This window comes from Nyctereutes procyonoides, unplaced genomic scaffold (genome assembly GCF_905146905.1).
Source record: "Nyctereutes procyonoides isolate TBG_1078 unplaced genomic scaffold, NYPRO_anot_genome, whole genome shotgun sequence".
In the NCBI taxonomy this organism is placed as follows: Eukaryota; Metazoa; Chordata; class Mammalia; order Carnivora; family Canidae; genus Nyctereutes; species Nyctereutes procyonoides.
Genome location: NW_026575131.1, coordinates 4,294,355 through 4,308,409, shown reverse-complemented (window position 1 = coordinate 4,308,409; position 14,055 = coordinate 4,294,355). Strand labels below are relative to the sequence as shown.

General features: G+C 46.1%; 1 protein-coding gene across 1 annotated transcript in view; it reads left to right on the top strand.

The window, feature by feature from the left end:
- The window catches only part of XPC (XPC complex subunit, DNA damage recognition and repair factor), a 29,220-nt gene that overhangs the window by 10,642 nt on the left and 4,523 nt on the right, over nucleotides 1–14,055 (top strand). The window contains exons 4-11 of the mRNA XM_055342753.1: nucleotides 1,291–1,414; nucleotides 2,432–2,516; nucleotides 3,836–3,993; nucleotides 4,469–4,589; nucleotides 7,671–7,760; nucleotides 8,566–9,459; nucleotides 10,834–10,994; nucleotides 13,922–14,003. Coding sequence (XP_055198728.1) covers nucleotides 1,291–1,414; nucleotides 2,432–2,516; nucleotides 3,836–3,993; nucleotides 4,469–4,589; nucleotides 7,671–7,760; nucleotides 8,566–9,459; nucleotides 10,834–10,994; nucleotides 13,922–14,003 — 1,715 coding nt within the window. The remainder of the gene's footprint in view (nucleotides 1–1,290; nucleotides 1,415–2,431; nucleotides 2,517–3,835; nucleotides 3,994–4,468; nucleotides 4,590–7,670; nucleotides 7,761–8,565; nucleotides 9,460–10,833; nucleotides 10,995–13,921; nucleotides 14,004–14,055) is intronic.

The window sequence follows — 14,055 nt, the reverse complement described above, 5'->3', positions numbered from 1 at the left end:
TCATTTTAGTAGGGACTGGTATGTAGTAAACCAGATCTTGACATTAGGTGTGTTCATTGCCAATGGGGTGTCACTGCTTCTGGGCCCAGAGACTCTTTAAAAGGGTCTTTGCTTATGAAGTTCACAAATCCAGCTCTGAATTCAGTTTATTTTAACTATGCTTTACAAGTGATATAGAAGGTAAAGAGATTAAAAAAAGATGTGTTCCTTATTATAAGTTTGTGATTGGGGCTGGAAGGCCCCTGAGTCATGCCTGTATACAAAGCAAATTATGATACGCGTTATTGTAGTAATACAGAGAATAGGAAATTGTTCTTATTTGGCTTTTTTTTTTTTTTTTTTCTTGGAGAAAGCCTAAGTCTCTACTAAAACACTCATGAGCATCAGCTCCTTGATACCAGAGGTCTGGATCTAACTCAACTCAGTTCAATATCCCTGTGCCTCAGTTTCCTGCTCTAAGGGCTGTTTCTCTGGGTTGCTATTCAAGTTAGATAAGAAATGTAAAACAGCTTAGTCTGTGACATTTTTGAGGTACTCAAAGCATGGTACGAATATGGGTCTTCTACCTTGGATCTGTTCCTAACTCCATCCCATCAGAACCTCCATTTTGTTTAATATGAAAGCTAATGTAATAATTATTACTGTTTTTTTTTTAAAGATTTTATTTATTTTGAGAGAGAGTGTGTGCACATGTGTGCGTGTGGACAAGGAGAGGGAGAAAGAATCTCAAGCTGACTCCATGCTGAGCACAGAGCCTGATGTGGGGCTTGATCACACAATCCTGAGATCATGACCTGAGCCAAAACCAAGAGTTAGACATTTGACCAACTGAGTCACCCAGGTGCCCCTATTATTACTGATTTTAAAATTTCATTTATTTTTTTTTAAAGATTTATTTATTTATTTTAGGGGGGAGGGGAAGGGGAGAGGAAGAGAGAGACTCCCAGGCAGACTCCCCACTGAGTACAGAGCCCAATGTGGGGCTCAATCCTAAGACCTGAGACCATGATCCAAACCAATATCAAAAGACAGATGCTTAACTGACTGAGCCACACAGGCACCCATGATTTTTAAAAATTATTATTATTGGGGCATTTGGGTGGCTCAGTGGTTGAGCATCCATCTTTGACTCAAGTTGTGTTCCTGGGGTCCTGGGATTGAGTTCTGCATTGGGCTCCCTGCAGGGAGCCTGATCCTCCCTCTGCCTATGTCTCTGCCTCTCTCTCTGTGTCTCTCTTGAATAAATAAAATCTTTAAAAAAATAAAAATAAAAATTATTATTATCACTAGAACTTGGTGAGCCTGTGCCAGGTGATGTGGGAGAAAATGCAGCCTTCTCTAAATCCGTTCTGCCTGTGAAACCAGTGGAGATAGAGATTGAAACACCCCAGCAGGCGAAAGCAAGAGAAAGAAGGTAAGATTAGGCACTTGTCTCTAGATTCCAGTCACAAATAATCAGCAAGGGCTGCTACTTAATGAAAGCTTTTGAGAAACACAGAGGAGACTAGGGCTGAGTATCAAAGTGGTCAGGAGCCTTCAGTGAGTGTCCTGGGTTCACTTTTTGGACTTGAACGAGAATCTTGGTTTGTTCTCTGGCAGGGGAGGACATAGGAAGAGGAAACTCTTACCTATTGGGTATCTGTTAAGTGCTGAGGGCTCTGCAAGTTGTCCATTATCTTACATAAACTTTAGTGTGTGAATGAGGATCTGGAGGCTCAGATAAATTAAATAACATTTCAGGAGTCACTCAGCCAGGAAGTGGATGAGCCAAGATCTAAATTCTCTCCTGCCAACTCGACACTCATGCTTTTGCACTATGTCACACTGCACGATTTGAGGCAGTGCCCCACTATGGTAGGGAGCCCCCATTCCATCCCAGGACCACTGCCACTTCTGGTGGCTTGGGAACATGGAACACAATGTCTGGTGGTTAATTGGCTAAAGAGTACCACTCTTTGATGGGCATGTTATTAGACATGAACGAAGGAGTTGATAGAAGTCATTCAGGAAGCATCAAGTTTTCTTATAGGTGCATGGGACGTAGGCATGGAAGAGATTTTACAGCAGAACAGCGCATACCAGTGAATGTGTGCCAGTTTAACCCAAAAATACTGGTGCTAAGGAGGGAATTGGGAATTGAGAGGTCAGACAGGCAGGCAAGACTCCTTGGCGGATGTGCACTTCAAAGCATGTCTGTGAGGCATGATGGGTAGAGAGTGTCCCAAGCCACTGTGTTGAGGTGAGAAGGACCAGAAAAGTCTGCAGAGAATAGCCAGCTTGCAGATTGGCCCCAGTGGCACAGCCTTGTGCAGGAGAACAAGGATAGTGATTTCCGAGCTGTTACACATGAAAGAAGGTAATTGGAAGCTGGGGTAATTGAAGTGTCAGTCTCCCACTTCATTCTCCCGATTTTTTCAATAATGCCTTGCAGCGAAAGGATAAAAGTGGAGTTTGAGACCTATCTCCGGAGGATGATGAAACGTTTCAGTAAAGAAGTCCGTGAGGACACCCACAAGGTAAGGGCAGGGGGCGAGGGGATAGTGTCCTCGCTGTCGAGGCAGGGTGGTGTGGTGCCCTCCCTCCATCTCTCCTTCCACCTGTTTCATAACCTCAGTTCCCATCTCTACTGAAGAGACCACGGCTTTGACTTCATCGGGTAGTTACTGAACTGTATTATGGACCTTGCAGGGTACTTGGCCTTGTGGGGATAGAGACTCATATAAAGCTCATTTCCTGCCATTAGGGAGCGTCTGATCTCCCATATGGAACAAGACAGACTTCAAAACAGGAAATTCAAGACTCAGGACCAGGAAAAGGATCAGTGTGGGTCTAGTGGCTGAGGAAGGTGGCTTTATTTACAACAAAGTCCAAAGGGATTGGTGGTGGGGAGGCTACCCTCGCTCACTTCAGAGGGCATGGCAGGACGAGCTGTGTGTCTGTGTCTTGGAGGGATGTGCGGTAGAGGCCTGTGCTAAGTGAGGGAAGGGCACTTTGATGTCCCTCTGCAGTGGGCAGCCAGAGTGGGTAGAGCTGGCAGGCAGGGAAAGAGATGGTGTCTGCAGCAGCCGCAGAAACCTGGAGGTGAGATGAGCATAGGACAATGAGGAGATGAGATACCTGCCTCCCTGAGCCCTTGAGGAACACCTGAGATAGCTGCTTGTACCTCTCGGTAGAGATGAGAGGAAGGGAAGAATTCATTTGACTCCAAGATGAGGCAAGAAGAGCGGAGCTGTTGACTGAAATGGAGAGGCCATAGGTAGGGAGGAAGGCAGACTGTTTTGAAGGGAAAAGGATGTAAAGTTGTGGAGAAGATGGGTTGGAGGGGGAGTCACATGACCATCTCTGGAGGTTGGAGAGTGGTTGGAGCTCATGTGGGGGGATGGCCGTGGGGTCTGGAGAGGAGGAGGCTGGGTTCTGGCACCTAAGGGTGGAGAGTGGTGTGGTGAACCCGCACCCTCCCCCAGCTTGGACGATCACTGGCGTTTGCACATCTCCCTTCTCTCCCCCTACTTACTTTTCCTCCCAATCTTTTTGGAGCAAATCTCAGACATTGTAGACTGTCATCCATAAGTCTGCAGCATGTATCTAAAAGACAAGTCCTCTTAGAAAGAAAAAGTTTGTGTTCTGCAATTTTGAGATTTGGTTGTATCTTTGAGGGTTATATCTCGGGAGAAGATAGGGTGAAAGACAAAGTCTTAGGAAATGGGTAACATTGGGATTTTTACTTCCTTATGTGTTGAAAGAACAGCAAATAATTCCTGCCCATAAAATGTCTCTCAGTTTGGCAGCAAAAACCCCTCTAGTTCTTGGCCTACCATCTTCCCCTTCTTCCCAGGTTCACCTGTTGTGCCTGCTGGCGAATGGTTTCTATCGAAGTAACATCTGCAACCAGCCAGATCTGCTTGCTATCGGCCTGTCTATTGTCCCAACTCGCTTTACCAGAGTGCCACCTCAAGACGTGGATGCCGGCTTCCTGTCAAACCTGGTGAAATGGTATGGTCCTCTGGCCCCTCCTGCAAAGCCCTACTGTAGGACTTACGACTCTCAGAGGCTGGGGGCATGTCAATTTCACAGACCTTCCCTGAGGGGATCCTATATGTCGGGCCTTGGGCACAGCATTGCGGATAGAGAAACGTCACGCACTATCTCTGCCCTGGAAGACCTCCCAGATTGGCCGGGAGACAGCTCCACCCCAGATTATCAGGGTAGCATGAGGAGTGCTTAGGAAAGGGTCTGCTGGGGACTGTAGGTGCACGTAGCAGCTGGGGTCTGGAAGGCTCCCAGGGATGTGAAGTCTGCGGGGATCTTCAGTGGTGAGCCGGGATCAGCCACACAGACTTGGGAAGATTAGAGCAGAGGTGGTGAGGCTCACTATTCCCTTCCAAGACTCTCCCTTCTGATTTTCTTGGCTGTGAAAGAATAATGGGCATTCCTCTTTGCCCTGAGGGAACACCTGGTTTCTCTCCAGGTTTGTTGGTACATTTACAGTTAATGCAGACCTCTCAACCAACGAGCAAGATGGCCTACAGACTACGTTGGAAAGGAGGTTTGCTATTTACTCTGCTCGAGATGATGAAGAGTTGGTCCATGTAAGTGATTCCCCCTGGCAGCACTATTTTTTAGTAGGTAATGACCATGGCAGTCACGTGCAAGATACCATTCCAGTGTTTTATGTCTTCTTCTTTATTCAGTCCTCATAAAATAAAAAATAGGTTCTGATGCTCAGAGAGGCCAAAGAACTTTCTTAGGGTCATTCTGCTGGTAAGCACTGGAGTCAGGTCCAGGACCAGTATGTGGGTGGAAAGCCTGCACTGTTTCTACTGGTTGGTGTCCTGGAGTATTAAGCACTTAATTTTTGGTCAGGTGCTCTAGAGTTGTTTCCATTAACTATTCAAAAATTATGTTCAGAGGTCCCAGGGAAATGCTTTTTTGAACATTGACTGCTGAAATCCATCAGAAAGCGTATATCCTTACCTTCCAATTTGAGAAGTGACACTGGCCGGCAGCTGGGCAGTGGGGAGAGTACTGTCTACCAGAAATAGAGGTAGAAATACAGCTGTATCCCTGAAAGATTCTTAGTAATTATATATACTCCTATCTGAGACCCAGCTTTTCTATTTGTTTAGGGAAAGAGACCAGACTTCTTGGGCCTGAAAAGCCCAGATGATTGGCACCCTTACCTCTTTCTGAAAAGTCTAAGAGACCTGACATGGCCAGTAATTTTGCCATAATACTACCACCCAGAGAAAAGCATTGATAGTTGAGTGTTATCCTCTAAACTTTGTTCCTGTGTGTATTTCCAAAATATTTTACCCACCCTAAAAGGATACCATGTGCCCATTAAATAGTTACTTCCCATTCCACTCCATGCTCCGCTCCCTCAAGCACCCAGCACCCACCAGTCTGCGTTCTGTCCCTGTGGATTCATGTATTCTGGATGTTTCATGAGGACGAAGTATCATATGTGACCTTTTGTGTCTGGCTTCTTTCATTTATCGTAGTGTTTTCAAGATACAACCATGTTGTAGCATGTGAGCACTTTGTTCCCTTTTATGGTCTGTTGTAGGGATAGACCACATTTTGCATCCATTAGTTGATGGACATTTTGGTTCTTTCCACCTGTTGGCTGTTGTAAAGAGTACTCCCATAAATGTGTGTATGTGTATTTATTTGAGTACTTGTTTTCAGTTCTTTTGGGTATATACCTAGGAGTGGAGTGCTAGGTCATTTTATGTGTAACTTTTTGAAGAGCTGTCAGACTTTTCCACAGCAACTGCACCATTTTACATTCCCACCAACAATGGACATGGGCTCCAGTTTTTCCAGATCTTCCTTTTTTTTTTTTCTTTTTTTTTTTTTTCTTAACAGCCATCCTAATAGATATGAAGTGGCAGTTCATGGTGGCTTTGATTTACATTTCCCTAGTGGCTCATGATGGTTATCGTGCTTGTGTGCATATTGACCATTTCTTCTTCGGAGAAATGCCTATTCAAATCCTATCCCCATTTTTAATTTTTTATTATATTTTATTTTAAAAGATTTTATTTATTCATGAGAGACACAGAGAGAGAGAGAGGCAGAGACACAGGCAGAGGGAAAAGCAGGCTTTACCCACGGAGCCCAACGTGGGACTCAATCCCGGGACTCAGGGATCACACCCTGAGCTGAAGGCAGCATTAAACTGCCAAGCCACCTGGGCTGCCCGTATCCCCATTTTTTAATTGGATTCTTTATCTTTTTGTTATTTAGTTGTGAGAATTCTTTCTATATTTTAGATGCTACACCCCTGTCAGATGTGCACATATTTTCTCCTATTGCAGAAGTTGTCTTTTCCCTTTCTGGAGAAAGTCTGTTGATGCACACAAGTTTTACTTTTGGTAAAGCCTGCTTTTTCTATTTTTCTTTTATTCCTTATACTTTTGGTGTCTCATCTAAGAATTCATTGCCAAATCTAAGGTCATGAAGCATATCTTCCGTATGTTTCCTTCTAAGAGTTTTACAGTTTTAGTTCTTACTTGTAGGTCTTTCATCCATTTTGAGTGAATGTTTATATATGACATGAGGTCGATATTCAACTCTATCCTTTTTGCATGAAGATATCCTGTTGTCCTGGCACCCTATGTTGAGGAGACTATGCTTCCAGCTGTTTGTTGTCATTATCTTCACTACTGGTTGGAGAGACAAGTTTTTCAATGGGGATTGCATGGCCTTTGCACCATCGTTAAAAATCAGTTGGCTGTTGACATATGAGTTACTTCTAATTTTGTTTAGCCATCATGACTCCTTCAACTCTTTCAGTCTGGCAGTTTCTGGGTTTTTCTTCGTCCTTCATATCTTGGCACTTTTCAGTATACTGCTTAGGAATTTTGTAGAGTGTCCCTCAATTTGGGCTTCTTTGATGTTTTTTCATCCCCTGCTGCTTTCAATTCCAGAAGAAATAGGCAAAATTAATTATTATTTTTTTTTTGATAGAGCACGGTGTTTTGCAGAAAACCTGCCCTCTTGTTTCTTGCGCTCTTGTTTGGGCATTGCAGTAATTCCTGAGACTCTGAGATCTGCATGGGAAGATCTTGATCATGTGCTTTATCACTGTCTCTGTTTTGGACATTTGTTCCCCTGAGGAGGCTCCACTCCTTACAGGTTAACAGAATTTTTAGAACTGCAGCCTCCAGTAGAAAGCCTTGTGGGGAAAATGGTAAACGGAATAGACTTTGGAGATCTGGTGGTGATGTTTTCTACTTTTTCTTCTCAAAGTGGTCTTTCGTTTATTTTTATTTTAACCACAAGTACGAACACCTGTTGAATACAAGAGTTAGGTAAGCTGAAAAAAAAAATTACCTGTGATCACCTATAACCCCAAAACAGGTCCTTTTCCAAATACACGTATATGTTTATATGCTTTTTTTTTTTTTAACAAAAATTAACCTTACACACTAAAAACCAAACTTCTCTTTTCCTTTACCATGTAGCGAACATTTTCTCTTTTTTTTTCCTCTAAAGATAAATCTCTTCGGCATCATTTTTAATAGTGTGCAGGGTTCTGAGCTCCTGTTGTTTGGTCCTTTCTAACTTTTCCCTGTTAGAAAAAACTACCATGACAAACAACGTGGAATTAGCGAAATCCTCAGTTTTTTTCCTTAGGATAAATGTGTCATTCTTTTTCACTGCAGATATTTTTATTGATCCTGCGGGCCCTCCAGCTCCCGACCCGACTGGTGCTGTCTTTGCAGCCACTTCCTCTGAAGCTACCTACAGCAAAGGTGGGGTTCTCCTGGACAGCGGTTGGCTTGGTGGGGAGGGAGAAATTATCAGACTTCCAACAAAAAAAAATTGGTCATTAAACTATTTTTAAGGGCTGATATTCATGGAGTGTGGGCCCCTGGGAGCCTGTCATGCTCAACCCTGTGTTGGGAAGACAGGACACCTTTGGGCCTCCAGCAGCCTAAACCTGGTCTGGAGAGAGGTCCCGGGTCCCCCATGGGTTAGTGCTGTATGACAGCAGAATGGCCACATCCTCCTCCTCCTTGGCCATGTGGAGTAGTAGTGGGTGAAGGACTCTGGGTTCTGCCATCATCTAAGCAGGAGGCTTAGCACTCTGAAACTTAGTGGTCCAGAAGTGGATTTCATTCTGTTCATGAAGCAAGTTTACTAAGTGTATCGATATTTGTTCATAAGACACATTGTGTGCAAGGTGGGTATTATTGCTGAGGAAACTAAGACTCAGAGGTTTATATGTACGTAATAAATATTTAAGAAAATGTAAATTAAATGTATAATTGACTGAAACCATCTAATGAATGAGAAGCAGAACTGGAGTTGAAACCCAGGCTTGTCTGTTTCTGGTGCTCTTTTCCCTGGGCCAATCTCTAGAGTGGAAAGTGTTACACTATGACTTATCTAAGATGCTATAGATTTTTGTGAATACATTCTTATATTTCTAAAGGATTGACAGCTGACCCTCTCTGAGCTGGGGACATCGGTGGTTGCTGGTTCTGTAGCCAGTGACTTAGCCCTGGCAGATTATAGGCTTTCTATCATATCATGATAAATTTCCTATTGTTTAAGGGAAAGAAAGCTACCACGGAGAGATCTGCAGAGGATCCTGGCAGCTCCTTGGAAACTTCCAGCCCAGTTGCAGAAGGCCAAACCAAACCTAAGACCAGCAAAGGAACCAGACAAGAGGACACATCTTCTAAAGGCCTTGGCAGTACAAGTGCCAAAGGGAAGAAGGGCAAGGCAGCTGCAGTTGGGAAGAGACGGAGAGAGCCCTCCTCTAGTGGGGAAGAAGAGCGCAAGGCAGGAGGACAAGAGGAGGAAACCCAGAGACGTCGGTATGGCCGGGAGCGGCAGGTGGCCTCCAGGGTGTCTTATAAAGAAGAGAGCGCAAGTGACAAGGGCAGCAGTGGCTCTGACTTCGAGCTTTCCAGTGGGGAAGCACATCATTCATCTGATGAGGATTCTGAGCCTGTCCTTCCCAGGCAGAGGAGAGCCCCAGGCCCTCAGAGGACAAAGGCAGGGTCCAGGACTGACTCCAGGACCCAAAGTGGAAGACCCTCTAAGCATCCTGGATTTCCAGCAGCATCCACAAGCTCTTCAAGCAGGAAGAGTAAGCAAGGCAAGAAAATCTCCAGTGATGGTGAGGGGGCAGAAAGAAGGAAAGCAGCTGGTGTAGACCAGTGGCTAGAGGTGTTCTGTGAGCAGGAGGAAAAGTGGGTGTGTGTGGACTGTGTGCATGGTGTGGTGGGCCAGGCTCTGGCCTGTTACAAGTATGCTACCAAGCCCATGACCTACGTGGTGGGCATCGACGGTGATGGCTCGGTCCGGGATGTCACCCAGAGGTACGACCCAGCCTGGATGACTGCGACCCGCAAGTGCCGGGTTGATGCCAAGTGGTGGGCTGAGACCTTGAGACCATACCAGAGCCTGTTGGTGGAGAGGGAGAAGAAGGAAGATTCAGAGGTAAGGCCTCGGCTGCCATGGCCTTGAAGGCCCATCTTGGCACACCTTGTATATGCCTGGCCCTGTGTGAGGGCATCTTTCTGTGTGATCTTATGTAATTATCACAGCACTATAGACCTGGGATGACTGTTGTCTTAATTTGCCAGTTAAAAATGAAGGAGCTGAGAGATTAACTGCCCTGGTATTTGAACCCATGTCTATCTGGCTTCGAAGCTATATACAGTATACTTTTAGGTTGTTTCCTAGTTGTAAATTTGGAACTTTAAATACTTTATGCAGTCACATAAATTGCACTGAGTGGAAGAAAGAAAAAGTCATTAATGCAATGGTCATCTGTATCCCCACCCCACCCCTGCGTGCACACTCACAGAAGCACACGCACAGACATCCCTTCCTGGATCTAGAAGAGTCATCTGGGAAGAAAGGGATTGGGGAAGGTATCCTGGAAAGCAGGCTGCTACAGCAGTACTTTGTGTCTGGGACACCACCCCCCACCCCCACCCCGACCCATGCTCCGTGTGCATGACAGTCGTGTTCAGTGGAGCTCGGCGTTTGCCCGGATTCACCAACGAATTAGTCCCACTTTGTGAGGACAGGTGAAGCTTGGGTTTCTTCAGCATTCCTCGTGGTGGGGCAGTTCATTCTGCATTGAGAATCTGCTCCAGGAGTGTTCCTGGTCCATTTTACTTAGAAGTGACAGGGTGAGTGGGGATCATGCAGATGGTGTCAAAATTGACTAATGAAATTATTGGCAGTGGAGGCTGTTCATGCTCCTGCCCCCTGCCACCTCACCTGGCCAGTGCTTTCTAATTTTCTGGGGGTATTGGAAGAGCTGCCAGGGGAAGGTCAGGAGAACTTGGTGAACAGGATGTGAATTCCACAGTGGAATTGCCCACTGAGAAATCAGAATCTATAGAGAACTGCTGAGACAAGTATTAGGGACAGTGGACTCGGAAGAGTTACATGGTGCAAATGGCCCGTTTGAGTTTCCTGGGAGACCAGGATCAGCTAGATCCAAGTTGCAGAGCAATGGCCTCACTGAGAGGTGAGGCCTTCTTCCAGAAGAAAGCTGCATGTCTTCTCTGAGGACTAGAGCGGGCAGTGACCTGCCAGGGCTGGTCAGGGTGTCTGAGCACTGAGAACGACTAGGTTAGATAACTCTTCAGAGTTGCCACAAGCCACAGGATTCTATGCTCCTGTAGCTTTCAGTGTGTCTAAAACCTACTTAGTACCCTACGGCAGACGCAATGTTATGGTCATTGTTGCTCATGAAACCTCTGCTCCACTGTTTCCTGACATGGTGGTGTAGGGGTCACCTGCCTCAGACCTCACCTCTTCCAACCATGCTCAGCATGGTCTCTCTGGCCTTTGCAGTTCCAGGCAAAACACCTGGGCCAACCTTTGCCTACGGTCATTGGCACATACAAGAACCATCCTCTGTATGCCCTGAAGAGGCATCTCCTGAAATACGAGGCCATCTACCCTGAAACAGCTGCCATCCTTGGGTACTGTCGTGGAGAAGCTGTCTACTCCAGGTGCGTGAGGCTGCCCAGTGGCTTTGTGGGCTTCCTGATGGCCCAGGACTGGCAACCTTCTGGGGCAAGGGGCTGCTTACATCAGCCCTTTAGTCAAATGTGATGAGCTTTATGGCGTGTGCCCGCCATCCTGTGTGGTGCATGTGTAGAAGGTATTATAGCTTGAAGATGAAAACAACAAGGATTAAAAGACCAGCAGGTGTGGAGCACCTGGGTCTTTGGTTGAGTGTCTGCCTTTGGCTCAAGTCATGATCCTGGGATCCTAGGATTGAGTTCCATATCAGGCTCCCCACAGGGAGCCTACTTCTCCTGCCTAAGTCTCTGCCCCTCTCTGGGTCTTTCATGAATAGATAAATAAAATCTTTTAAAAAAGACCAGGTACAAAAAAGTTATGGGGGAAGAATTAAAAGTACAACAAAGTTTACATGGGGCAATAAAAAATACACCCCTAATATGTAAGTTACAAATATACAAAAGGAGGGAATACAAGATATGATCATGAAAATTAAAGTGAGTGATGTTTTAATGGCGACAGAGCTTCTGTTTGGGAAGATGGAGAAGTTCTGGAGGTGGATGATGGGGATGGTTACTTAGTGTGAATACACTTAATGCCTCTGAATTGCACACTTAGAAACGGTTAAGATGATATATTTTGTGGATATTTTGTCCACACTAAAAAAAAAAAAAAAAAATTCCAAAGAACTGGGGAAGGGAATAAGAGTTAGAAAAAGAATGTAAAATATCTACAAAATTAAAACAAGTTTTTTTTAAGGTTTTATTTATTTATTTAGAGAATGTGGGCATGTGAACAGGTGGAGCAGAGGGAAAGAGTTGCAAGCAGACTCCCTGTCCGAGCACAAAGCCCGACGCCCAGCTCCATCTCAGGACTCTGAGATCAAGAGATGCTTAACTGATTGTACCACCTACTTGCCCCTAAAACAAAATATTTTAATAATGTCAATTTAGGGTGAGGGGGAAAAATGAAGAAGAAGAACTTTCTTTTTAAGATTTTATTTGAAAGAGAGAGCACGAGCAGGGGGAGGGGCAGAGAGGGAGGATGAAGCAGTCTCCCTGTTCAGGGGGGATCTTGATGTGGGGCTTGGTCCCAAGACCTCGGGATCATGACCTGCACTGAAGGCAGATGCTCAACCAACTAAGCCAACCAGTTCTCCTAGAAGCAGAACTTTTAAGATAGAAAACCATAGAAAGAAAGAACTAAAAGAAGTGATTTTTTGAAACATTGGAATGAAAGGCCAAAAAATAGAGTAGATGTTTTTAATAAATTGGAGAAGAAAGAGAAAACAAGGCAATCACTTGGGTAGGTGATATGAGTCCTCTTAGTGGGGACGTCCTGCATGGACTCACCCTACACCCTCTGTTCAGGGGCTGTGGCAGGGACTTCTGTTCCATGTCAGGAAGCGTCGTGCTGGTCAGGGCCTCAGTTACGGACAGTCTGAGACCTCAGAGGCTCCCCGTGCCCAGCTGCCTGGGTAGAGGCCGCCCAGGTAGCAGTCATAAGGCAGAGGCTTCCTCAGATGGTTGAGGGGGAGCTGGTCTGGTGGAAAGAAAGAGGAGCCCTCCATAGGGACCACCATGTCAGTCCTAGGAGAAAGCATTAGAGATAGACGGTTTTTGTTGGGTAGTAACATAAAGTCTACCACTTAACCGTTATCTGTAAGCATATCGCTCAGTGGTGTTAGGTATGTTGATCATACTGTACAACCAACCCATCAGCCGTCTCCAAAAGTTTTTCATTTTCCCAAAATGAACCTTTGTCCCCATCAAAAAGTAACTCCCCATCCCTCCCCCAGCCCCTGGCAGTCACCATGCTGCTCTGTGTCTTCTGCATTCGACTCTTTTAGGGACCCCGTAAAAGTGAGATTAAACAGTATTTGTCATGTTGTGACCGGTGTTTGTGGATGGCCACCTGTGTAGCTTCCTCTTCTGACCGCTGTGAATAACGCTTCTGTGAATATGGGTGTACAAATATCTCTTTGAGATTCTGCTTTCATTTCTGTTGGGTATATGCCCAGAAGTAGAACTGCTGGATCATATGATAATTCTGCGTTTACTTTTTGAAGATCCAACCTACTATATGCCACAATGGCTGCATTGTTTTGCAGTCCTACCAGCAGAGTACAAGGATTCCAATTTTTCCACACCCTCGCCAACACATATTTTCCGGTTTTTTGATAATAGCCATCCTAACAGGTGCGAAGTGGATAGAAGCTGAGATTTATTCTGACAGGGCTGTGTCCACTTCCCTGCTGTTCTGCTTGTCGTGTCCAGACAGTGTCCACCTGCCCCTCCTCTCCTGTGTGAAGACCATGACCAGGACATAATTGCTCCTTTGGGCAGTCAGAGCTGTGCAGCCTGCTGAGGGAGTATGGGTGGAGGTCCCTGCCTGGACAGGGATGCTGTGGGCGGAGCAGCACTGCTCCAGTGCCTGGAAAGTGGTCTTTGCACAGCCTGGCAAAGCAGAGAGGACCCAGCTCATTATCCCTCAATAGAGGACAATGCTGAGGGTCAGGAAGGGAAAGTGCCTTGTGCATGGTCACCCTGCTAGGCTGTGGCACAGAGGAGGCACGCACCCCATGCGCACAGTACTGTGCTGAAAATCAGCTCAGCCTCAGCAGGAGCTGGAGGGCCACACTGGAAGGGAAATTGGTGCCCTTGCTCATTAGACCCTGCTCTCTGGCCAGAGTTGAGGCTGCAAACTGAGGAAGAGATGAGTGCTCCCTGGCTCAGCAGGGAAGGCAGGTCCCACAGTTCCCTCAGGAGCAGGGCTTGAGGAGAGAATCAAGGGCTGAGCCCTTCTGGGAGGCCCTTCTGGGAGGTGGTGTAAGGTGTACATCCATGCACTTGGTGCCCCTTCGGCCAGCTGTGAACTGACTTTGCCATGTGTCTCTTCCTGTTGGCCCCCACAGGGATTGCGTGCACACCTTGCATTCCCGGGATACCTGGCTGAAACAAGCCCGTGTGGTGAGGCTGGGAGAAGTGCCCTACAAGGTAACCACTGGGGGGCGCGCTGGGGGCAGAGGCATGGGCACAAAGGGCTGCT